General features: G+C 31.4%; 1 protein-coding gene and 2 long non-coding RNA genes across 3 annotated transcripts; all 3 read left to right on the forward strand.

Moving 5' to 3' along the window:
- The first annotated feature begins 405 nt into the window (after positions 1-405).
- LOC120270148 lies at positions 406-6327 on the forward strand. The gene is made up of 5 exons (XR_005539578.1): positions 406-880; positions 965-1033; positions 4954-5008; positions 5098-5177; positions 6140-6327. It is a non-coding gene; the product is annotated as an uncharacterized LOC120270148 (long non-coding RNA).
- Positions 6328-9960: 3633 nt separating this feature from the next.
- Positions 9961-11842, forward strand: LOC120270824 (sugar transport protein MST6-like). Its single transcript, XM_039277889.1, has 3 exons — positions 9961-10104; positions 10217-10539; positions 10670-11842. The coding sequence occupies exons 1-3, from the start codon at positions 9972-9974 to the stop codon at positions 11756-11758; spliced, it is 1545 nt and encodes a 514-aa protein (XP_039133823.1). The 5' UTR covers positions 9961-9971; the 3' UTR covers positions 11759-11842.
- A 2519-nt stretch (positions 11843-14361) lies between these two features.
- LOC120269996 lies at positions 14362-17527 on the forward strand. Its single transcript, XR_005539534.1, has 3 exons — positions 14362-14611; positions 14704-14980; positions 16845-17527. It is a non-coding gene; the product is annotated as an uncharacterized LOC120269996 (long non-coding RNA).
- The last annotated feature ends 10195 nt before the right edge of the window (positions 17528-27722 follow it).

The following is a 27722-nucleotide window of genomic DNA, read 5'->3' on the forward strand; positions in this document are numbered from 1 at the left end:
ATATTTAATTATAGAAAAATATATTTTTATTTTTTATTGTTTACAAAATGGAGATTCAAATTTCAACATGAAACTCTCTTTTGCCTTTTGATTAATTTTTATATTCATATTCAACTAAAGTATCTTGTGTTTGATTAATTAGTAAAAACTAGGTTGTAAGGATTGCTCCTTTAAAATCAAACTTCTCACCACCGTCTCATGAAGGAAAAAATCCATTTTGATATTCGAGTATAAAATTTTTAGACACACTTTAAATGGTTTTAATTTATATGTAAAATGATTATAAATTTTATTAGGGTAACATGTTACATGCAGCCACATATGTGTCATACTAAAATAAGACAGACACACCGGAACTCTCAACGGCCCACTCTCTTTCTCTCAACGCTTCCATCAACAGAACCCTCCCCCCGGCCCTCTGGATGCTTCCATCCATCACACCACACCGCTGGAATCAAGCGCGAAGTCTCCAGAAAACTCCATCAATGACGCACAATCAAAATTTATGTATGAATCCACATCCTCCATTAAAATATCTTTCCATCCGGCGAGAGTATTGGTCTGGGACTGTGATTCGTGAAGATGGAGGTGAGGAGGATAGTAGTAGTGGTGGTTGAGGCGTAAAAGAGAGGAGGATGGAGAGAGAGAGAGAGAGAGAGAGAGAGAGAGAGAGGAGGAGAGTGATGAGTGGGAGAGTGAAGAGGAAGAGTGATGAGCGAAGAGGACGAGTGGGAGAGTGATGGGCGGTAGTGTAGCTAGAACTTCGCCAGAAGGTCGCTGAGAAGGATCGCTCCATTGCTGAGCTCCGGGAAGGCTCTCGTATCTCGAGCACGTTTTTCAGGATGCTGATGATCGGCTCCATTCCGTTCTTGAGGAGAATGTGTGATGCTTATTTGATTTCTTTGAGTTTTTTTTTTGGTTGATTGATATTCTGATTTTTGCCCTTATTTTTGCCGTTTTGAAGATTAAGGTGTCCAAGAAGTGGGATTCACTTGCTCTGACTTCAAAGAAATTGGCCAAATAAATGGTGAAGGTACTGCTCTGATGTTTTATTTATTTTGAGTTTTGATGCTTAATCTCTAGTTTGAATGTTTATGCTGATGATTTTGAGGGAGGAAGTGGTTGAATATCATTCCATTTCATCATTAATCTAGTGTCTTGTGGTATGGCAATGCATGAATGGAGTCTGTTTCTTTCCATTTATTTTCTTCATATTGATAGTTAGAATAGTGTGCACATAAGCATCAATTATTGAATTCTTACATAGGCCTGCCAATTAAACCATAATCATTATTGGCATCCAATTAGTTGTTTAAGGTGTAATCAAGGCAAGTTCTATGTTGCTGTCAACTCTCAACCCATCAAGACATTACGTGCCACCAATGCATTGCAAGGTGGCATTACATTTTGTCTATCACATATTAGATTTCATCTGATAATTATGCAACTAATTCAACTTGCTTAATTCTGAAAAGTACCCTTTTTCCTTTGATCAGGATTACCGCTGTATCCATCTTCCGAGCTCTCATCATGCCTTGTTCTTTCTCTATTTTTGAAAACAAAACACCCCATGTCAATTACTCATAGAAGTTAGAAATTCAAAAAGTGCTCTTTTCACAGCTTGCACAAGATATTAGAAGAAGAGAATCTAGTTACAACCTTTTCCTTTTCTCCTTGTCTTTTGCTTGTACTTCTGCTCTCTCCTTTTCTTTCTGCCTCTTATAGACAAGCTTTTCTGCACATCTTGACAAAAAAAGATCCAATCAAGATGGTGTGGTCCTCTTATGTCTCAAAAAGTTTAGTCTCATATTAATAAGTTGCAGAACAATAGTTTCTGTGTACTATCATGAATTTCGATTTCACAGTAACCAAATATATTTAGAGAAAATAATGAAGACATCACAGCTGCACAAATTCCACTAGAGATGTTAAAAACAGCTAACCTCTTGCAAGCAACCAATTTCACAAGTGCTTGTTTATTTTCACCTGCTTCTAAGTAAGAAAAGTTTACCTGTAAATACAAAAGACAAAAATTAAATGTATTAAATTCAGTGTTGTAAGGTTATTCAAGCCATGTTTAATACATGTTAAACGATGTCCAACAAACAAAAACATAGACAACATGCATCGTAACTTCCTAAGCCATCTTTCTCATCACAATGCTTATTAGCCATGCAAACTGGCCTGTCAAAGAAAATGATACAGTAGTATTAGCGTTTCTGAGTTCAATGACAAGGCTGTGAAAAAGTAATTATAGAAGTATACCACGCCTTACAACAATCTCAACAAGGAAACACATCAACTTAATAGAAAAGGAAGCAAACCAAAAGAGAGTAGCATATGTAGTCTTATACAAACATGACAAGTATAAATATTTTTTATTTAGAGACCACTCCAGCATTAGGATCTCAGAATTTTTCCAAACAGGCCCTTCAGCATTTTATGGATATTAGCACATTAGTACACCTAAATCTTGCAGGAGCAGGCACCTCAACTTCCTTCAGTGCCCATCCTTATACAGCCATAAATTAATATCTCACTTAGAAACAAATTTTACCAAATTCCAGTCTTACAAAGAACTAACTAAAGCCACACCTTGCACAACTTTGATAGAATTGCCATTTAATGGTGGTGGGCCAATGTCACCACCAAGAACATAATTTTAGGTGAGGCAGGGGAAAATTTATTTTCCATTCATGATCAGATAGTTGCATTAAATTTTAAGTTTCACGATGACGGAAAAAGAACAGAAAAGCTATTGCAAGAGAGGCTTTTGCTATTGTAGGTCACCTTTTCCAGTTACAACTTCCTTTTCAGTTCTCCACCTTAGGCCAATCTATACAAAAGAATACCATCATTAAGAAATAATCATGTTCTAGTAAAAACTGCACTATGAAATCAAGGAAAAGTTTTGCAAAATTCAAAAGGATAGGCCAAACGTGGATTCTTTAGCCTGAACCTGAAACATACCTTATATTGGTATAAGATGAGAACAGACATAAGAAAATATCATTGGCAATAGTCACACAAAAGAACTTCAATTAAGATGTTTAAAGACAGAAGTAATAAATAAACCGAATGAGGCATACCTCAACATCTTTCACAAGTTAAGGCTTCTTAGTATATGTAGCTAGCAAATCTTCATCAATGACTTATGCTTATAAACTATATGATGCAAGGAATTCCAAAAAATAAAAATAAAAATGAACAACTTCAATTTTATAGAGAAAAAGTTGAACATAAACTTCAGGTAGATAAACCAGAACATTAATATTCATCATTTGAACACTTTGTACATATGCAAATCAGAGCTAACAATACCAGATCAGTACGCAAGTTAAGATTAATCATCAAATTTCACTGGTTATTATTAATTGGTCTATTTAATTAATTACTTCAGGATTGTACTTACTAAGAGATCAAGCATAAATTGAAGTTTTGAATCATGAACGGTAGTAGTATGACCTAGAAGAAAGAAGATAGATGGCAGAGGCAATTGACAAAAGAATGAAGGATACTCTTTAAAAAGCTTGTCATAGTATCGCTTGGCAAGCCTTTTCTCCCAAGTTGAGTTCATATCATCTTCTTTGTTAACAATGAATCTACATATATATGTTAACAAAAATACACACATCAGTTTCCATAAACATGCAAATTGATGGTACACTGGTTAAAAAACCAATTGTATAGTAAGAAAAGGATCACTTAAATACATGTGCTCAAAAACACCATTAAACATGGCCCATGGTGCCAAAAGATTGATCAATACTGCAATAACCCACATGGATAAGTATAATGATGGTCACTTCGTACAAAATCATTTGACTAATTACAGGACATACATTACAATTTAGTAATTTACCTGTAATTATTGTCAATTAGCATGGTGATATGTCATATTGTCCATAAAAAATTTAAGGTATAACACCCGAATTGGTCCTTCTAATTTTCTCTCTTTTCTCTTTTGATCCCTCTACTCAGAAATGCGCCCAATTAATTCCTCTACTCTTGAAAATGACCCAACTTAGTCTCTCTACCCTTAATCTCTTCCCATCTTGTCCCTCTACTTTTGAAAATACAACCACTAATTGGCCCATTTTAGAGTAGAAGGGACTAAGTAGAACCATTTTAAATAATAGAGGGGTTAGTGGGCCGCATTTCTGAGTAGAGGGACCAAAAGAGAAGAGAGAGAAAAGTAAAGAGACATGGACTTGAGATTGGCTATAGTACACTACAGCTATAGGTGGAAAGATGAAAGAGATCATCTTAGCCAAAAGATTTTATTCCATAAAATGACATCAACATAAGTTTACTTGAGATTGGCTGAAGTGTCTTTTTCAGTCCCAAATCAACAATGTTAGATAGGATTGACTGGCAAAGTGCTATAAGGGAGCAGTTCTTTAACATGATAATTACTCATCTTGTCCCATTTCAGTGTTATTATCTTACTCAACCCTTCATTGTTTGTGTGTTAGATTCATTGATCATCAACCTTAGAAGAAGAAAGTGGAAAAATCTTGAACTTTATTGTTCTGAATTGTTGTTCATGTTCATGTTATTTGTCGCTAATAATTGTTCCTTTTTCACTTTGAACAAGTAATAATTACTCTGTGAATTGTGATCCATTATATTGATTAATTTTTACTTCCATGTTATCACAAGAACAATAGATCACAGCCCTGTCCTTTCTGTTGTGATAGCCTAAAGGGGTAAACTCAGTTGATCTATGTGTTTCCACTAATAACAAAGATATAGTTGACATGAAACTTATTTTACATATTTTACACCATAATCTTCTGACTTATTTTTTTTTACTTATCCTTGAGAATTCAGTTATTCTGTTAAACTAACTGGAAGTAGATTCAATCCTAAGCCTTTTTATATTTCCTTTCAGTCTCCATTACTTTCAGCTTCCACTTACAATTTCCAACTCTATGACTTGTCCTTTGACAGCTCCTTCAAAGTTAAGGCTTGAAGATTTGCAAAGCATACACATTACTAACTGGAGGTATGAAAAAACTCACATCATATCCAGCCGCATGACCCAAATCTCAAACTGGATGTAAATTTAATGTGTTCCTTTTATATAAATTTCAGGATCTGGAGATACTTTCTTCGTGATCAAATTCATGTGAAAAAAGATTTTGCAAAGAAAGAAGAAGCCTTTTCACCAGCAGGTATGTTCTTATTTCTGTGATACATTTGAAGCTATTTAAAGAAAAGGAAAAATATCAGAATCCATTGAAATGTTTGGATTTACTGCTAATTGTCAAGAAATGAATTCCTTATTTATGTTAATTTACATTGAATTAGATTAAGCTAAAGTTATGTAGGTTATTAGTTGTGAAAAAATTGTTTGATTTTGGTTATCCCGCTTATTAATCAATTCAATCTGACATTTTAAATACTTCATTGCTTGATTGATGTTTACTTTGGGATCATTGAATTTGGGAATAAGATGTATAGGATCCATGAGTTGAGTCTCTTGTGTGAATTTTTTATATTGATGTGTATAATTGAAGCACCATAAATAAGAAGTTGACATAGATTCACAGAAATGCAAAACATAGGCTTCTGTTGAAATGCATAACTCTTATTGCTTTTGATCATTTGAGTTATGAAGAATGTCAAATTTGAGACCTTGGATACAGTAGCCCAGTCTTACAAATGCATGCATAGTTCATATTGTTAATTTCTATTAAATTACTATTGCTAGGTATATATATATATATATATATTGGTATGCATTCTTTGAATGGCTTAAATTGTTTGGATTTGGGACCTTTGAGTTATTTTCTTACTGCTTATGAAATTTTTGTGCCATGCCAGTTTTGGTGGTTTTTTATTATTGTGCATGTATGCATAAACAAGCAATAATTAAACCAAAACACTAAACTGTACTGTGAAAATGATTTAAAGGAAATGTTTAGCCTCTAATTCTTTTTAGTCATGAAGTTTTGATATGGAATTGAGTTGCAATATAGTCCTCATAATCATGTTTATATTTCTTACTTTTCAATCTAAAATAGTGTCTTTTTTAGATTGCTTTATGTTTCTTCTTTGTTATTTCCTACTAAAATTCTCAACTTTTTTTATTTTGTTGGGGTTGATATTGCTCATGCATGGTTTTCTTGTATAGAAAGCAAGCAAGGAGTTAATGGCGAGCAGTGATACTCAGATGGTCTCAGTTTATGCTAGTTAGCAGAGTTCGCTATGTTTCATTTTGTTTATAGAAGGAATAGACAATGCTATTTTATAATGAAATTCATGACTTATGAACACTTTTGTTATGTGTCTTTTGATTTGATCAATAAAATTGTTTTTATATATTGTTATTTATCATTTTTGTTTTTATCTATTACCAGGTAAAAAATATTATAAATTATATATTATGCAAAAATTGTCTAGATATAATGATGACATTATTTGTGAGTAAAAAGTTTCAATTAATTTACAGACATACTGATCATCATATCCGTCACTAAAAGCTTTGAAAAAATTTATTTTAAAATAAAGATATAGTGATGGAAGCTCCATCACTATTAATATACTGATGGAATCATCCATCAGTAAAACTTTAGAAGTTTTATCTAAAACTGAAAATAAATGAAAATATAGTGATTGAAAATTTCTTCATTATAAATATAATAAGCATCATCCGTCAGTAAGAACTTTTAAAAATTTCATCATTACAGATATACAAACGGTATTATTTGTCAGTAAAAACTTCTAAAAATTTCAACACTATAGATATATTGACGGTATTATAAGTTAGTAAAAACTTTTAGAATTGATTTAAGAATAAAAGATAAAGTGACGGACATCTCTATCAATATAAGTTTTAGCTGCATACTCTATTATGTTAGTATATCTTGATGGGATATTACAACAAATATAGTTTTTGTCAATATAAGCCTATAGCTTCGAGGGATAACTAAACGAAAATTTTACTGTTGCAAGCCAGGGTATAGCATGAAAATGGTTTTAGTGACAGAAATTGAGATTTTAGTGATGGATTTTTGACTGTCACTATATAACAATTTTTTTTGTAGTGATACATATAAATAGGGGCACTTAATATTATTCAAATTATCATCTGACAACCTTAGCTTTTATTGAGTTAGTTTTTCTTCAAAACACTCATGTTCTAAGCTTTATTCCTCACTTTAGATACTTCATATAGTTTATATGTTATATTAATTCAATTTTTAATTAATTATCTCTATTTCAATTTTCATAATTGTTTATTAGAAATTTTTATTTGCATTTATATTTTACAAATCAATTAAAAAAGTTATCAAATTATAATGGAAAAATTGGCTAAGCCTATGCATTTTGAAAATAATATTAAGAATATATAGGAATATGGTGAAAGCCGGATCAGATGTGAGTATCGGGTTTTTAATTTATACCAACCTAGATATGATTTGGTCTTTATCTTAAAAATTTAAATTGGGTATCCGATCCAAAATAAGCTAATCAGTACCCAACAGATTTATTTTCCTAAATATTTAGATACCTGATTGAATTATCGGATTCAGTTTTTTTTTTTTACTCATCTAACTAGCATTTGTTATTAAAATAAGCCATTTTTATCCTTTTTACTTTGCCTCAATGTTTATATATATTTTTCTGCTTTGAAAAACTTCAATATGATTCATATATTTACATATACATATATATTGTCATTTTCACTCTTTGGAGACATTTAGGTGTCATTAGAGACATGATTCTTTTATCTACTGTACTCATGGCACGTCAACTTATGAATGCTGACGTGGCAAAATCCAAGAAAGTGCCCACTTAGGGATGGCAACGGGTAGGGTATGGGTAGGGTATGCCAAAACCCTTACCCGTACCCGTAACCCCTCACTCCCATACCCGCACTTCTTACCCTGCACCTCTGCGGGTAAAAATCATACCCTTACCCCTTACCCTGCAGGTATGCGGTATACCCGCAGTGTACCCGCTTACCCGTTAGTTACCCATTGTTCAAATTATCGAATTAAATTTAAATAATAATAAAAAAATAAATTAATTATACATTATATTACAATCTTTAAACACATGTCCATAAATTCAAAAATTACAAGTTGATATATATTTGTTTATCTTAAATTATATAATCACATAAAAATGACATTTATTTAGAACTCAATAGTAACTCTACCTTTTGTTTTTGTTCATGTTTAACTATCTTGGTTTTTGTTTTTAAATTTTTTTCATATATCTACTATTTATATTTTTATATAGCTTCAAATTTTTATAAATATCTAGTAAGATTTTTGAATATAAAAAAATATTATAAGTAATTCTCATAGGTTATATCCAATCGATTTTTTTATTAGTATCTTATTTTTTTCGTGATGTTTTTATAATTTATAGAATAAATTATTATAACATTATTTTTATATTTGTTTATTTTTAAATTTAATTATGATTTTTAATATATATCTAAAAATTCAATTTTGATAATATTATCAAATATAAATATAGAAATTAAATAAAAATTTAAAATAATATATTAAGAGAAAAATTTGAAGTATTATTTTCAAATTAATCACCATGAAAAATAGATATTGAGTAAATGTTTAGTTTAATAAAAAAATTATATATATATATATATATGAAAGGGTAAGGAATGCAGTAGCGGGTTTTTACCCTGCACCTCTTCAACCAGTAAGGGTAAGGGGTAAGAGGCACGGGTAGGTGTAGGGGGCATACCCTTACTCCCGACCTGCACTCGCTCAAAAACTAACGGGTAATACCACTTGCAGTCACATTCGTCCAAAGAGGGTAATACCTCTTTGACCTGCATCTGGTACTGTGCATCCGTCGGTGAGGGTACAAATTGCCATCTCTATGCCCACTATCATTCATTGACTATCTAAATTTTTTATTAATTGGAGAAAATGGATAAAACAATCATATATGTTTCACTCTATATCTCAGTTGGAAGATAGCTCCCAAAGACAAATGAAGAAGAAAAGAAGAACATCAGCCGTATTAACTATTCTCAAAGTATTAGGAAGTAAATGGATATTGGAGCAAAGAACATGATCCAAAAATAACTATTCCTTTATTATTGGCCGATAACTTATAAAAAAAATATTTACTGTTAGAAGTTTCTACTTGTGATCTCCTTAAAACATACCAAAATTACTTACCACCCTACCTTCTCAAGCATCATCATCTACTCTTTGACTTATATTTTATTTGATTTGCCATCTTAGAATAACTTCTAATATTTTCACTTGGATGAAAATGGATTGTTTTACCATTTGTCCATATAAAATCTCGTTTTAAAGAATGTAACGAAATATTAGATATAAATTGATATCATTACCAAAAATATTTTATACAAACAAAAAAGCATAAAAACTACTTTAACTCATGCTAAACAACAAAAGCTTTAGGAGTAATAAGTAAAATAAAATTAATGGAGGCAGCGGCAGAAAATGTTTGAAAAATCCATGTAGCAAGTAATTTCACTGTTTTTGAAGTGGTTACAGGTAAAAAAACTCAATAAAAACATCTCAAACATCTTGCATTGGTCCATTCATTCTTTCTTTTATCTAACGTTGATAATGTCGGTTGAAAATTACTATTTTGTATATAGTAACCACCAGATTTGTTACCAACAAATATGGTGGAAACTAACCTTATGATGATAATGACAGCTTGGTTGGTCCATCCATTCTTTCTTTATCTAAGATTAAGGTCATAATGACAGCAGGGAATTACTGTTTTATGTATGGTTACCACAAGATTTGTCCATTTTCTGCTAATATTAGCATTGCAAGATGTCATTTAAGAAGAAAGCTTAATTTAGAAAAAGCTCCAATATATAAATACATTCTTCTCCCTTCTCATTTCTCATCCCATCAAGCCAAATCCGGCGTGCCTTTTCCCATTTATCTTTTTCTTCAAGAAGTTCTTTGGGTTCACCAGCCATCTAATTGGCTATCACAATGGCAGGTGGCGTGGTGGGTAAGAATTCTTGTCGAAAAGATTATCCTGGGAAGATGACTCTCTTTGTCTTCTTAACATGTCTAGTGGCAGCAACCGGAGGTTTGATCTTTGGCTATGACCTAGGAGTCTCAGGTAACATATTAAACCATGGAAATGCATTAATCAGTATTTGAGTCTCTCTCAGAATTGTTTAGGTTTTAAAAGAACATTTTGGTTACTTACCTCTCTATATTCATGTATTAAGGGGGTGTGACGGCCATGGATCCTTTTCTTATAAAGTTCTTCCCAAGTGTATACAAAATGGAGGAGGCAAGCCAAAGCACAAATCAATACTGCAAATTCAATTCTGAGTTTCTAACATTGTTCACATCCTCTCTTTATGTGGCTGCATTATTTGCTTCATTCATTGCGAGCACAGTTACAAGAGTATTTGGAAGAAAATGGTCCATGTTTTGTGGTGGTATTACCTTTTTGGTTGGTTCCGCAATCAATGGTGCAGCAGAGAACCTCTTCATGCTCATCCTTGGTCGTGTTTTCCTAGGTATCGGTGTTGGATTTGCCAATCAGGTAATAAAGTTTATTCACATCGTTATGCAATCCTTTGGATGCTACTTTCTTTATGTATATATATATATATATATATATATATCTAGTCTTGCTTAGACTTAAAACTTAATGCCTTGTGGAACTATGGCAGTCCGTCCCTCTTTATCTCTCTGAGATGGCTCCAGCAAATCTTCGTGGCATGCTCAATATTGGCTTCCAGCTCATGATCACCATTGGTATTCTTGCTGCCAATCTCATCAATTATGCAACTGCTAAGATTGAGGGAGGATGGGGTTGGCGTGTTAGTCTTGCTCTCGCTGCTGTTCCTGCAGCGATCATCACTATCGGTTCAATTTTTCTCCCAGACACACCTAACTCCCTCATTGAACGTGGTTATGAGGAAAAGGCCAAGTCCATGCTATGCAAGATTCGCGGCACCGAAGACATTCAAATGGAGTATGACGACATGTTGGAAGCAAGTAAAGAGGCTAAGGCTATCCAACATCCCTGGTCCAATATATTGAAGAGGAAGTATAGACCCCAGCTCACCATTGCCATCCTCATTCCTTTCTTCCAACAGCTCACTGGCATTAATGTCATCATGTTCTATGCTCCAGTGCTCTTTCAGACTATTGGATTTAAAGATGATGCATCTCTGATGTCCGCCGTTATCACCGGACTTGTCAATGTTTTTGCCACCTTTGTCTCTATAATATTTGTGGACAAAGTTGGAAGGAAAATGCTCTTCTTGCAAGGCGGAATACAAATGTTCATTTGCCAAATCTTTGTTGGATCATTAATTGCCATAATGTTTGGAACAGGTGGCCAGGCTGAGATATCTAAAGATTATGCCACTATGGTTTTGGCCTTCATCTGCATCTATGTTGCAGGATTTGCATGGTCTTGGGGTCCTCTAGGGTGGCTTGTTCCTAGTGAGATATTCCCTCTAGAAATACGTTCAGCTGGACAAAGTATCACCGTATCCGTTAACATGTTCTTCACTTTTGTCATTGCACAAGTGTTTCTCATGATGCTTTGCCATATGAAATTTGGTCTCTTCTTCTTCTTCGCCGGGTGGATGGTGATCATGACCATCTTCATTTTATTCTTTTTACCGGAGACTAAGAATGTGCCAATAGAAGAGATGATCCTTGTATGGAAGCGCCACTGGTTTTGGGGTCGGTTCATCAATGATGAGGACATTCATGTCGCCAATGATGTGGTTGGAACAATGACATGAATATAAGATGTAAACCTACCATTGTACTTGTTAAAGTTTCTATGAATCGTTCAGCCAAATATTTCTTAAGAAATGAAGCTTATAGCATGGGATTTATGGAAACTACTCTTATATCACATTGTTGAATAAATATAGCATGTGTTATTATGTGTGCTTAACAAATGTAGCATGTTTTAGTATGGGTGATTGATATGGTCATTAACTTTATTAAATATAGAAATGACCAATGGATAGACACTTAGAAGCCCTTCATAAGAATCATAACACTAGCCATTTCTCTATTTTACAAATAGCGATGCATCTTGTAAACAAAGCGGCCTGCATGATTTAAATTGTCTCACCGACTTAACCTTAACCTTAATGCAATTAAAATTTTATGTATCGAAAAAATAAAAGAAGTTGATACAGTAGTTGTGAGCTTGAGTTGATAGACTAGTTATGTATACTAATCATAATTTTGATCCTAGATCCATTGTAATTTTGAGCCTAAATTGTAAGGTTAAGGTTAGGCTTTTTATTTCATGTATAGCACTGAAATTGATACGCACTACAAAAAAATTGCCATATACTGACGCTTTTCAATAGTAACAGTTAAATTCCGCAGCTATAGACTGGTTTTTACTGACGATACTTTAAAACTGTAACTATATATAAGATATTTACTGACGGATTTTAATCTGTTGGTATAGGTAGACTTTTATCTATAGTAACAGTCAAATTTGTAGTTATTGATTATCTATACCAATGGAACATTCAATTTGTCAGAATAAATATGACATTTACTTACAGATATTGTTCCATTAGTATAACTACTACTCTATACTTATACTTATCTATAGCAACGATTAAATATAGTAGCTATAAATTATTTATACCAATGAATCTTTAAAAGTGTTAGAATAGATCAGACATTTAGTGACAGAAATCATTCTGTTGGTAGAGCTATATGTTTTGAATTTTATTTAATTTTTATATTTATGGTTAGTAGAGCATGGCTTAATAATAATAATATTATCAAAATTAAATTTGATATTTATATTGAGAATAATAATTAAATTTAAAAATTAAACATTATAAAACAAATATAAAAAATAATGTCATGATAATTTACTCTATAAATTATAAGCACATTCGTAAAAATAACAATCTAATGAATATCGATTGGATATATAAATTAATCAATTAATTTATTAATTTATAAAAATTAATTAACTTATTATTTTATATAAACTAATTTGTTGTATATTTTTTTATTTGATTAATATAAATAATTATTGAAATAAATATTTAAAAGATTAGCATTCATTACTGCAACTACTATAAAAATATTTTATTTTTTGGTAAATAAATATTTGGTTTTATTTATTTTTTAAATTACTTTTAACATTGGATTATGATTATATATATATATATATATATCGAAAAAACACATGTTATTAAAAGATAATGTTTATTATATAAATTAATGAAACTATAATTATTTCATATAAAATTATAAAATTAATTTTTATGTTAAATTAAATTGGTTTATTGGTAGTTGTTTAATATTTAAACTTAAATAATAAATATTTAATGAATAATAGTTTTACTTGCACTTGTATAATAACAAATAATGTTCATTATATAAATTAATGAAATTTTAAGTATTTCATACAAAAATAAAAAATTAATCTTTATGTTAAATTGGATTATTTTATTATTAATTTTATAATATTTAAATTTAAATAATTAATACTTAATGAATAAGAGAGCTTTATAAAACTTCAAACTTTATAAAATATAAATAATAAATTTTTTTCATAAATTTTAATAATATATCAAAAACAAAAGTTATTAAACATCAACAAACCCATCTTCATCCCTTCTCATTGTTGCCGTAGGATCGACGTTTTTTTCTCGCGGATGCTCCTCGAAACCCTAAAACTTCTCGTAAGTACTCCATCCACTTCTTTTTCCTTTTTTGAAGAATTGGTTTCAATTCCTAAATATATTCAATTGTCTCTTTGTTGTGCTCTAGACCTTGGTGGGGGAGAAGCACACTCGAATTGGATGGCAAGATCTCCTCCGGATACCTCCATGAAACCTGTCAGTTAATCCTTGATTTCTACTCGGAGATAGGTCTTCCATCCCGTCTTCATCGTCTTATGAACCGTGCAACGAATCAGCCATCGATGATGGACTTGATCTTGAGTGAGCTGAGGGATTGAGCGGTGTTGTTGCGGCTTCTTCTCTATTCCCTTAACAAAATAAAAAAAATAAAAGAAATTCAAAGTAAACAAAGACAAAGCAAAGGTCTTCGAGCGAAAGATATTAACAACGGTCAAATTATTAACAAAGAATTTATTTATTTAATATTATTTTATAAAAAGGCATTTTCAAAATCTGATCCTTAACATTCGAAATCAAGGGTTGAGATGTTTTCAAAATGGATTAAAATATTATTTTATAGAACAAAACTCAAAAAGGCACGTAATAAAAATAATAATAATAAAAAAAAGAAAATAGAAACTCATGAATTCCATGGATCCATCCTTTTTTTTCTTAGAAATTATTATATATCATGTCACTTCATCTCTCTCTCTCTCTCTCTCTCTCTCTCTCTCTCTCTTAGAAACCCCCACCAACCTCTCATTCGCTTCTTCTTCGGCCAATTACTCACAATGGAGAACTCGAACGAGCTAAGCACCGGAGCTAAGTCCGCCAATCAGAACCCTAACCCCCAACACTGCTGCTGTCACTGGCAATGGCGATGGGGATCCTGCCCAAGCAGTATCGTCGCCAACCCGTACGCCGTTCACCAACCTCAGCCAAGTGGATGTCGATCTTGCCCTTGGGCGCACCCTCTAAGAACAGGTTTAATCCCTTACTAATCCCTTCATATGGTTTCAATTTCATTGTTTTTTTCTTGAATTTCTTGAATTTTTTTTTGCCTGGGATTGGCGCAGGAGGCGGCGTACCTGATGTTGATGAGCGGCCGTGGAATAAGTGGTGACTATGCGAGTTCAGCGGGGAGCTATGAAGACAATGGGGAATTTGATGTTCATGATCATGAGGAGGGGAGTGAGTATGAAGAGGAGTATGAGGAGGATGAGTTCGTTGAAGATGGGCATCATGTTGATCAGACGGGTTTCGATAGCAATGAAGCGTATGCTAGGGCGCTGCAGGACCCGGAGGAGCGGGAGATCGCTGCTCAGTTGATGGCCTTTGCCGGCTTGAATGATTGTGAGGATGAGTTCTAATTCTTGAAAAATGATAACATTTTGCTTTACTTACTTTAGATCGTGTGACTTACTTATTTATCTTGGCTGTTGAATCTACTAAGACTCCCAAGTCATCAACTCCTGCAAGCATAAGATTTAATTCTTACATGAATAGCATTTAGAACAAGGTTTACTATTATATGCTTTTGTGACATGAGCAATAGGAATTAGCAGTTAGGCTAATTTCAACCTTGGTTCATGTGAATGAACCAAATCTGATAAATCAGATAAGATTTTGATCAAGTGAATGAAATTTATTTAATGTTTGTGGGAGTATTTCAAATTCACAGAATCACTATTTATAGAAATTTATTTAATTTGTCCATCCATGATGAAAAATAATAGCTGAATGTATTTACATTTAGCTAATTCTAGCTGACTAAACTTTTTTGTCTTTTAAACTGATGATTGAAATCATTAATCTAGAACGCATGTCCAGTTCATTCTATTAGCAGTGCTAGTTTTGTTATCTAAATCCTTAAAACATTGTCTACATAATGATTGAATGATTCTGAAGCCAATACTAGTGAGTGAAAGAGTATTACAAGATTTATGGAACTTTAATCGACATGGTAGCTAGATACTAGACACAAAATACGATATGAAATTCTGCGTCTTCTAACATAGTAGGTAAAACTACTATGTGATATCCAGAGCATTAGAAGTAGTGTTGTTATGAGACTATTTAGTGATACAACTATAATTAATGTGCCAGATTTGGCTAGAAATTTTCATCAAGTAGTGCGGTAACTTGCTCTTAATTGGTTTTCATGGAACTAGTATTTGATATATTTAGTTTAAATTTGCATGGAGAAGGTGCCTAGATTGTTCAAATGAAGTTGTAACTTTAATATTGGTGGATTGAGGCAAACCTTGCTAGAATACACATGCATGACTTCGAGCCAAATTGGGTCTAGAATCAAAACTAATATATTATGCACAGATCTAAGCTTATATGTATATATATATAGATAGCTATTAAACAATAATTGGGCCACTGATGACTAAGTCTAGTGAAGCTGGATGGGAATCTTTTACAATCACTCTTTGACTATGAGGAAAAAAGCACATGGTGATAGAAGAAAGTGGACAGGACGTGAGGTAAATATGTATCGAGTGCATGTTATTTAGATAATTTTGAGATTAATGAAACAAAAAGTGACAATCAAATTATTTTGTCTGTATGTATTTTTCCAACCAGGCAAGCACTATTTTAATGGAGGAAAGCCTGAAATTTCAGTCCAGTTCACCTCTCACACATATGCTTCCAAAACTCATTTGAATTGTGGTTCCCATAACCTATTCTTGTTAAAGATATGACTGATTCACTGTTTTCTTGATGCTAATTATCTTCTAGAGTAATGATTTCACATTGATTAGACAAATAATCATTAGTTTCAATGAATAAATATGTTTTTGCGTGGTGGTTCTTTAAAAAAAGTTTTTTTATTTGTTCCTTCTCTATTAGAACTGACTAACGTCTACCGGATTTGTATGCATAGGAAATGATGACTGATTCATCTGCTTTTCTTGATGCTAATTATCTTCCTGGAGTAATGATTTCACATTGATTAGACAAATAATCATTAGTTTCCATGAATAAATATGTTTTTGTGTGGTGGTTCTTTAAAAAAAGTTTTTTTTTATTTGTTCCTTCTCTATTAGAACTGACTAATGTCTACCAGATTTGTATGCATAGGAAATGTGCAAAACATAGATGCATTTTGACTGATCTAATAGAAAATTACTATGTCCATTAATTTCTTGCAATTCACATAATTTTCATTCTTGTTAATTTATGAGTTCATTCTTGATATGAAGAATAGATTAAAGAGTATCTGAATGTGGATTCGATCACCGTCATAGATGCATATGGAGATGGTCGGCATGTGAGGTCTGTTTCTATTTTCACTATGAACAACTGTATGAAAAGCTTATTTTAATTGTGGTTTTATACTCTCATTTCTGTGCAACATATCTTGCATTATATGTGAGATATGTTGGTATATTCTATTATGCCTTTATTTTTATGCATGTGCTATATTATTCTTCTTTTGATCAGTTTTAGTCTTAGGCAAACATGAAAACTTTTTCTTAACACTGATGTTCTTTTCTTGTTCTGGGGACATGCATGTTGTAGCTGATTGGTCTAGTGAATTGATTAATCAAATGGAGTAAAGAGAAGAAATAAATGCAGTATTATAATAAAGTAGGCAAATATTAAGTGGAGTAAGTAAGGCAATTAGTGTATATCATACTTCCCAGTTGTATAGAATCGTGCACATGAGTATTATATTTGAAATATTTCGAAACAAATACCGGACTTTATGTCAGATTCAAAATATATATATTTTTTTTCTTTTTTGTGAATGAACCATTTGGTCCCCTTTATGTTTCTTAAGAATTGGAACATGATGTGTATTATATATTTATGTAAAGTGTTCAGCGGATTTAATGTGGTAGTTGTTGAAGACTTGGAAGTTGAGATAAATTAGAATAAGTTGTTGTAACAACCGAATAATTTTTACTTGATTAAAATGATTTTTATTTATATTAAACTAATATAAAAGAAATATCATCTTAGTTAACAAAATTGATGTTTAATACTAATTAATGATTGTATTAATTAAATTAATCAAAGTTTCTCAAGAGTTTCCCTTCCATAATTTTTAGGTTACTCAACAAGATCGCTCATCTCCAAATTTTCAAGTATTAAAAGTCACTAATCCTTGATTTTTAATGATAAATTTATGTTAAAAACAGAATAAAAATGCTAATTTAAGAACTAAAAATAAACATTAAGTGGCTATTACTTTTTAAAGCCTTCCGGGTCGGCATGTATGCCTCATGTCCAAATACAATGTCACAAATATTTACTTTTTTTTCCACTTTTGTATTTCTAACAATTTATAATCTGATATACATTATTTCCCCTTCAGAATGTATCTATAAACATATTGCTAAATAAATTAACAATGGAAAATATCAAGTACTATATATATATATATAATTAGTACGATTCACGGTGAGACACTAAAAAGCGATGGTTGGACCTTAAAATTAGTCGAACTCCTACCACTCGATTTGAGTGATAAAGATTGAACCTCAATTAAGTTTGTATTTAATGTTTTGTTTAAGTTCCGAGGCATAGAAATGCCTTATTTGGTATTCGTCGCATAATAGTAGTAATGGTGTCTCGATCTTGGGCATCCGATGTGCTGAAGGCTCTAAACAACTCGTGATCACGAAGATAAAAGTGTCGCTGTGGATTGTGTGCTAATTTGTTTTATTTTTACATTCATAGGATTCTTGTATGACTTAGCTACATTAATTTACACCACCTTGCTTTTCTCTTCATTTTTCAAAGCATATGTTCTCTCTCGTGCATTAACAAGATCTTTGAGGTAGGAATTTCCGAGTACCGTGAGGGAACGATTGGACTATTTGAACTTAGATATTGTTGAGAAGGTATCAAATTTAATTATTTGTTTGGAGTGTTACGTAAATTCTTATAAGGATACATCTACTTTTTAATCTTGTTTTATTGCAGGCTAATATATGCATTTCAATGGATCTCGGTTTTGTCTTTGACCCGTGAGCTGAAGTTGATTTGCTTTATGCCATTAGCATTCTCTTAATTTGAAAAGGCACATGAAGCTTAGATGATGTATACACCATTTCCATAAAATGCTTGTGAACTTGTTTTCTTGTTTATAGAATTCCTGATGTGCATTTTTGACCAACAAATTGATGATTGTACTCTGGAAAAACTTCAAGGCTTTGAATTTGTGCTAAGTAGCTATATGCTATTGGGTTTATTCATCACGTCAAATATTAACTTATCTAACATGCTTTTGGAAGATGGTGATGAGAAGAAATTTCTATCCATACCTGCAAAGACCAGGGAGTTGGACAACCTTCTTGGAGATATCTATCATAAAATTCTTGGTATTTTCTAGTCTTTATTCCTACATCAGATTCACCCATGTTAATTTTTCAAAAATTAATTTGGAAGGAAAATTTGTTTTTCCTCTATGGACTTTTTAATTATCCTTCCACTTTTCTATTCGAAATCCGCATTTGAATTATTTTCAACTCTATATGGTTGCTAGCACGATAGAGCATCTTAGTGATTATCTCAAAGGAATTAATTGTGATTCTTGGCGATAAAATTGTTTTTGTCCACTACTGCCCTTTTAATTGATTGTCTTCTTTTCCATGTCAAGTTTCCTCTTGTCGGCTTTACTCGCCTCAAGAAGAGAGATCACCCATGATTTTATACTTATCATCTTTGAATTCCTCTTTGTAGATACTGGAGAGGTAATTGTTAGGGGTTTGGTGTCTCATGTGCTTCAATTTGCTCCTCAACTAATTAGGGTTGTAGATCCTGCTGCCAGTAACTTGGACCGGTTTGTCGACTTTTAGATTAAAATTTTTTCATATATTTTTATATTCTTATTTGTGCCGTTATTTTTATTTCCCAATTCCTTATTCTTGTTCAATTTTTCGAATATCATCTTATTTTGGCATTCTTTTGATGACCTTTTGTCATTATCACTGGTTGCTCTTCAAAACAATTATAGTGAGACCCATTCAGATCAAGATTCATTGATTGATATACAACATCAAGGTTATTATCTATAACGCTGATATCACACTTTTTCAAGCAACAAACCATCTCAATTACTTGATTTGTGATCCTTTACAGACTTATATTTTTACATTTTGATAACTAGGTTAATTGCGTCGAGTTTATTTACATGGTCAGTCTATTCTCGCTTTGTAAATCATACATGTTTTTACAAGAAAATGATAAAGGGACACTTTTTGTTCCAAAATGACAAAAATCTCAATGATGGTGAGTGGTGTTTTAATATGACTATTTAGTATATTTGTACAAACTTGGTGTTGCATTTCTCCAAGTAGAATAAACATCATAATTGGCCCTAATAGCGAAAGTATCTATGTTAAACAAGTTTGATTTGTTTTATCATTTTGAAACATATTTATTCATGTCTTTTCTACCTGGAGGCTCAAAATTTGCTTTTGTGTCATCAAAAGATGATTTAAATTTTCCCTTCCATGTGTGAACAATTACTTGACATGTTTCATTTCTCTAAATTATCCCTAACTTTAACCTGTAACGATGCATGAAGTTTGTAGAGAGTTTATAGTGGAACTTCATTTGTTTATTGTTTTGCATGTGAACTTTTAGTTTAAGAAGTTTTTCCTATATATATTTTGTTTATGTATGCTCTTCAATTAGATAGGGAAAATCTGTGAGATCTCTCAATTACAATTTTCATAAAGACATCTCTAATGCATAAGATAGACAAGCTAGCTGACATCCATGAAAATCTAAACAATCGTCAACTAGGAAGATAGCGAGTGAGCTAAAAATTATATGATTCATCAGACTAGCTGATAGCATCGTGTTTAACTAAGGAAACTCGATGGATTCTAATTACCCTGATAGTTTAACTTCGAAGAAATATAATTTTAGCTCTTTAGATTATTTCTAAATCTACCATATCAAACCTTCTTCTCACTTCGATACTTCATTGCTATTTAGTTTATGCTCTTTGTGAATAAATTTTCAAATGTTGTTGTCGTTCCTTCGAATAAATGGTTTCAAGGTGGCTTTGATTGTTTTCCTTTCTCTCATGTATTTGGAGTTTTGTACATGCATCGATGCGCTATTGTGGGGAGACCGGCGGATAGGTTAGCTATGCCAAGTTTACAAAACATTTGTGGACATGTTTTTATTGATGTTTTATCAGTTCATTGTATTAGATATGGTGGTAGGATATTTTAGCAATGGCGAGGCTGTAAAGTTTGCTGACTGCTGAGCAGCTCAACATTTATGATTGATCTCTTCATCAAGTAGGGATGATGCTTCGTAAAAATCAAAGCTTCTACCTCCCTTGAGGTCTTTGTTATTTTATCACCTATAAACATTGATGGCAGACTTTGCGGTGCATGCAACATCGTGCCTGTGTGTGTTTGTTGGATGAATCTGGAAGGTACCTCTCACAGAGCACAGTCAGGTTTGTTTTCATTAGCACAGTATCCACGTTATTATTTGCTCATCAATTTTTCAAGCATATAAAAGTCTTTAGGTAGCCCTGATTCTAATACTAATATATACACAAATGACATTGTTTGCTGCCGGGAGGAGCTATAAATTTATTTTTCCTTATTGGCACATATATAAGTAATCTTTTGTTTTGATTGTTGTATATCTAATTATTTTTGGAATTTGGTTTGTTGTAGGATTTATGATGGTATTTGATTTGAGTACCTTTTAACAGTCCTTGGATACTCATCACTGTGTCTTTAAACACACTTCCGCCTCCCTCATTGTCATACACAAGCTCTATATCATCTTTGGTTCTTGATGGTCGCAATATCTAATCATTTCTATCTTTGGCCTGTTATGCAGGATCTCTGACGGTACTACCCGTGCATCTTTTAACGGTCCCTTGATACACCCATCGTTTCTTTTTAATCTCACAAGTCAATACCAGCCTGCAAAGTCCTTTAGCCACTGTCGTGCAAACAATCTTTGACTCATCTTTACATAACTCCTGACGGCATTGCTTTCGGCACTTTAACAGTCCTTTGATACCTTCCATCACTGTTCTTTATATACATGTTTACCTGGCCTCCCCATTGTCATATACATACAAGTCTTGGTTCATCTTTGTCTTTGACGGCTGCACATTTAATTATTTTCATCTTTGGCCTGTTGCATGGGACTTTTCGGTGGTATTACTTTGTAATTTTAATGGTCTTGATGATATATCATTGTTTTTAATCTTTACAAGTTATTACTAGGCTTGCAGAGTCCTTTCCGAAAAGCTTATTGTTATTGTAAACAATTTTAATTTCTATTTTATATAATTTGAAGGTACTGATGCTTCTAGTGCTCAACAAGCGCAGTGGGAATAATCATTCTCATGAATCAAGTCATCAAGCAAATCCAAATGCATCAAGTAATCTCTTATTGTCTCCAAATGAAAAGAAATGCATTGCATCTTTGTAGATATTATTTTACTTATAGTGTTTTTATATTATTTAGCTTATTATTTTAAGTTTTTATATTGTTGTTTTATTGTTGCATACATTTTTATTAATGTAATAAAATGGTTCTTGTAGGTAATCTTTGTTTAGAAGATGACATCGGTTCTACTTGGGAAAATTCTTGTTGCTTTATTGGGTTGTTAGACATTAAATGAAAGTGGTTTATTTTTGTAAGTAGATTTGGAATTGAGGAAGAACTCTTGGTTTTTCAAGATTGAATGGTGGTTTATTTTTGGACATATACTTTATAAATATATGTTTGTGGTGATGTAATAGTAATTTTAGTGGAATATGTGTTTTTAATGGCATTGATTGTTTTAATTTATTGTAAATTAATTTAATTGTGTATGAGTTATTAAACTATTTATAATATATTTCCAGGGGTAACAATAATAGTTTTATTGACAGATTAATTATTAATATAAAAATTTTTACCGACGGTATAGTCGTTGCTAAAGCTAAACATGTCTTTTTGAATATACATCTATAGGAACGGATGTTGTAGTCATTGATAAATTAAATGGATTTATTCCAACAAATATTGTAACAGTTGGTATAGGTCTATCCTTATGAGATTTTTGTTGATGGTAAAAAATGTTGGAATATACATTTTATCATTGATATAAGGTAAATAAATATGAGATGCTTTACGAACGGTGAGATTAATAGTTACAGTTATATTCCGTTGATAAATCCCATGAACCTTTTCCAATAGAACTATAACCATTTGTATAGATGTATGTGCACAAGACTTTTACTAATTGTAAAAAAAATATTGGAATAAGTGTTTTTATTGTTGGTATAGGGTAAGTAATTTGACGGTGCTACCTCAACAGTATAACCAATAGTTATAATCATATTCCATAGGTAAAACTAATAAATCTATTCCAACAAACGCTATATCCGTTGGTATAGGTCTATACCTACAAGGCTTTTACAGACGGTAAAATAAGTGTTGGAATAGGTATTTTTACCGTCGGTATAGGGTTTTGGGACCTTTACCAACGGATTTTTGACTTTTACCAACGTATTTTACACCGTCACTATATGACACTTTATTTGTAGTGCTCACGTACCATATGCTTGAGAAAAAAACAAGTCATCTCTTATGCGATGCATTATAAATAAAAATCCTAAACCTCATCCAACCTTTAATTCTTATAGAAATGAATCAATTAAAAATGTATATTTGATCTTCAAGTCCAAAATTATCTTTTTGAATTGAAACCTATTCATAATATGTATAGGCCAACTAATTATTCATAAACTCCACCCTTGAAAGATCCATATTGTGTATAAAAGGTAAATATTACCCGTATATCCTTATTACACTACGTAAGGCTATTGCAACCAATTTTTACCAACAAGTTATTTCCGTAGCTAATCGCAATAAGTTTGTGGCCAGCTCGTGGTTATAACATTTAAAAATAATTAAAATATATTCATAGCATAAAGTGCAACCGGCTTAGCGATCAAAATTTGGTTGTTGTTTATGCACCAACTCTGCGACCACATCTCCGTTGCAATTTTGGTTGCAATTTTTGTCACTGACAAAAGTCTAATGTGATTTTTGTAGCTAATTTGGTGTGAATGGCATGAATTATGTGACATTTCAGTGACCCCACGTTGGTCGCTATTTCAATCTTAAATAAGTGGCCAAAATAAGTCAGTCACTAAATTAGTAAATATTTTAATAAATTGCAACCAATTTACGACCAAAAGTTGCAAGTGCCAACTTTGCGACAACACTACGGTCACTATTTTGGTCACAAATAAGGCTGACCAAAATTCTATAGTTGCAAAATAGAAAATGTTTAATAAATTGCAAACCAATTTATAATAAAAATTTGCCACTATCAAAGTTTTCAGTTGCCATTACGAGTTTGTTAAATTTTTAGGAGAATGAGATTGGGATTAGCGCCAACTTTTGCAACGACATTTACGGTCACTACTTTTCGATCACAACCTCACGCAACCCGAAATTGGATAGTTGCTAGCATAGCAAATGTTTAAAAAATAAATTGCAACTGATTTATGACCAATATTTGTGGCTATTATATTTAGTTGCAGTTGTTGCTAAATTTTGGAGGGAATTGTGAGAGATTAAGCGCCAACTTAGCAACCACATTACGATCATTATTTCGGTCACAACTCAACGACCAAAATTGGGCGGCTGCTAAATTTACTAATTCGGTTGCTAATTGGTGACTAAAGTTAGTTGGTCACTAAAGTATTGAATCGGCTACCAATAATCAGTAACAATGTTAAATTTTTCGGTTGCCATTTAACATAAGCTAAGTGTGTGAACAACAATATCCAAATTAAATTTTCTTTGTTTTTTTTATACAATAGATCAATGTAATTTATTAGTAATTTATTAGTGTTAAGATTCATCCCATCTAAATATGAAAAGTCAGTACACATGTGTCATCACACCAATAATTATTTTTATAGAATATGTTGTTGGTATGATATCTGTTACTCTTGTTTCTATATTGTATAAAATAAAATAAATATTTTATGCCAATTTCACATAGAATAATAGTATAAAGTCAAATTCGCTTGTGTGCTCTGGAATATATTTAATATATATTTTTTCTAATTTAATAATAAGTGAACAATAATAACTATGTAATGCTATTTATGTATCATTTATATTTTGAGTTTAACAGTAACTCTTTAGTAACTTTAATTTTATTATCTCCTTAACTTTAAGCTGGCTAATAATCTTAATTAATCAATATTTATTTACAATAACATTTTATCTTTTACTAATTTATTAATTAATATTTTAACTAAAATATTTGGGTTGGATTTATGTTATTGGAACAATTTTAAACTTTTGATGTGATTGAGGGCTATCACGAAAAAATAATAATTTAATACAATAATTGTTGTAAATTTCACAACAATAACAATTAAAAGATCAATTTTGTTTGGTTTAAATATTTTAATAATTTTTAAAATTAATTATGAATTTATTTTAACATGAAATTTAATAGAAAACTTTAGTTATTTAAATTGTTTAATTTACTATTAATATATGTATAACTTATCTAAATATTACTTTTTATAACAATATATAATAAATGATATAATTATAAAATAAATAGAATTTTCTCCACAACTGCATTTATATTTAAATTATTTAGTTTATTTGAATTTGAATTTGAATTTTATATTGACTTAAATATATCTTCTAAAACCATCTTACAAACATTAAAAAATTAATTTTTGATTTTGATTTCCCTCTAAGCCTTAAATATATCTCCAAGCCCTAAATATATCTTAAGGTTTGGAGGGAAATTTTAAATATCTTCTAAAAGTTATCCATACATATATATATATATATATATAAAAGCATCTTTAGAAACTAAAAAGTTAACCTTGTTTTCCCTCCAATTTTCTCTCTCTCTCCGGTTTGCTTTTTCTTTTTTCTCTCTCTCGGCCGGCGAGCCTTTTTCTCTTTCTTTTCATTTTCATTTTCTTTTTCTTTCTCTCTCTCTCTCTCGGGTGGCGTGCTTTTCTCTTTCTTATTTCTTTTTATTTTTTTATCTTTTTTTCTTATATTCACTTGGAGTTTTGAACTACACATTGAGATACAGTCTTTTTTTTTTAACCACTTGGAGCGTTGGAGTACACATCAAAACACCACCGGCAAGAGTTTTTAGATAGGTACCATATTTGATACTTCTCATTATCCTTAATTTAAATCCCTAATTTTGATATTTAGGTTTTCCCCATCAATCCTCTCTCCGGTCCCCTCTCTCTTTACATCTTTTTTGGAATTAGGGCTTCATTCAAACCCTAGCTTCATAACTTTTGCCTAATGTATTTATTTATTTATTTATTTATTTATTTATTTTCCTTTGGTTATAATTCTACCAATGATTTGGTTTCTTTTTTTTTTTTTATTTCAAGAATTTTGTGAAAAATTGCATAATAGAACAAGTATTATCTCATTTGGATTTTGTAGAACAACTCTCATGTTGGAATATGGCCTTATTTTTATTAGCACATAATAAAAGGGGATCTGCATAGTGTCCAAAAGTTTACTAGAAAGCATGTATGTTAAATGTCAATAGAGTTGATTTGATGGTTATGTTAATCAAATATATGTACACATTCAACATATTAAATCAATTTAATAACTATTTGATGATAATTAAGTTGGATAAAAAAATATGATAATTAATTAACAAATAAAGAAATGTACATGAGAAGAATTTAATTAATTAACACATAATCATCATCTCATGATCTCATCTATCTATAGTCTATAATAATATATAATAATCTATAATCCATTCACTTTTGGTCATGCCCACATCTACTATTGTTCTTTGACAAAATAAATAGAAACAAATATAAGATGGGACAGAAATATAATGCTTAATTATTAAGTGATCAAGCACATCCGAATATTTTAAGAAGAAGACAAGAAAAAAAATGATATTTGCATAACATGGGAGCCTCATCACTTTTTTTATAATTTTTTTTAATGTTTGTTTAGCACTATCATAACAAATGTTAATTTAATTTAGTGTTGATCTAGCCCCATAAAGTAGAATAGTACGGAGTTGTTGGTAAATTGTGGAATATATATATATATGTATTTATGTATATATATTGGATGCTTTGATAATAGAGTGGCATTTCTTTTAAAATTCATAAAAAATTATATCTTTGTTGTGATCAATAATTTATGGCGTTTGGAGAAATGGCAACAAAAATAAAAAAAAAGCATATGATAATAGAAAATCAGGAAGAGAAGGGTCATTAGCAAATCATTTTGGGGGGCTAAAGAGGATTTGAATATATACAAAGGCAGCACTTGTAAGTTTTCTTTTTTTCTTTTACTTTTATATATTTGAGGTTACTACACTAATATAAGTTTTTGTGAATAAACATCATTTGCTTTAATTTTTTGTAGGAAAAGGAATACATACAATCGTGAAGTTACATATGCTGAGGTGTATAATCGAACCCATCGTAAAGACAAGGGGAACGGTCCTTTTGTTGATAATAAATCAAGATTTATTTATGTAGGTTCCCATCTTTTAGCTCTTAATAGTTCTATCTTTTGCTTCATTTCATAATGTTTAAATCTAAATACTGAAAAAATTTGAGGAGATTGCCAAACAAAAGTATGGTGAGGACTACATGAATAATAAAGAAAATAGTTTTGAACTTGTGTGGTCAAAAGCATGCGGTGGACCAAGCAAAGGACGACTATATGTTGTGGGGGCTGTCTCATTGTTAAACTTTCATAGATTACCCTCTCAATCTATGAATGAAGAGCAAGCCCAACAAGAACATGAATTACAAGAGAAGATAGAAAAGCAACAAGAGAAGATAGAAGAACAACAGAGTAGTGATGCACTATTTGTTTTTTTATTTGTTGGATATTTAAAAGTTTAGATTATTGGATGTTTAACATGCTTAGCATTTTTAATAACTGTTATCGATTATTTTAGAAGATTGCTACAGGTGTAATGAATATTTTCCCTAAAGTAGCATTTTAATATAATTATTATTTTTCAGTTTTGATGTTAGCAATTGCATTTAATTGTAAAGTTGCAACCAGTGTTAGCAAATTAATTTGCAACCGTTTAGTTAAA

Source organism: Dioscorea cayenensis, chromosome 10 (genome assembly GCF_009730915.1).
Source record: "Dioscorea cayenensis subsp. rotundata cultivar TDr96_F1 chromosome 10, TDr96_F1_v2_PseudoChromosome.rev07_lg8_w22 25.fasta, whole genome shotgun sequence".
Taxonomy (NCBI): Eukaryota; Viridiplantae; Streptophyta; class Magnoliopsida; order Dioscoreales; family Dioscoreaceae; genus Dioscorea; species Dioscorea cayenensis.

Excerpts from the sequence above, each read along its gene's own strand:
- LOC120270824 (XM_039277889.1), top strand. The coding sequence starts at position 9,972 with ATGGCAGGTGGCGTGGTGGGTAAGAATTCTTGTCGAAAAGATTATCCT. Across the intron at positions 10,105-10,216 it reads CTATGACCTAGGAGTCTCAG|GGGGTGTGACGGCCATGGAT; the intron begins GTAACATATTAA and ends TCATGTATTAAG. Across the intron at positions 10,540-10,669 it reads GTGTTGGATTTGCCAATCAG|TCCGTCCCTCTTTATCTCTC; the intron begins GTAATAAAGTTT and ends GAACTATGGCAG.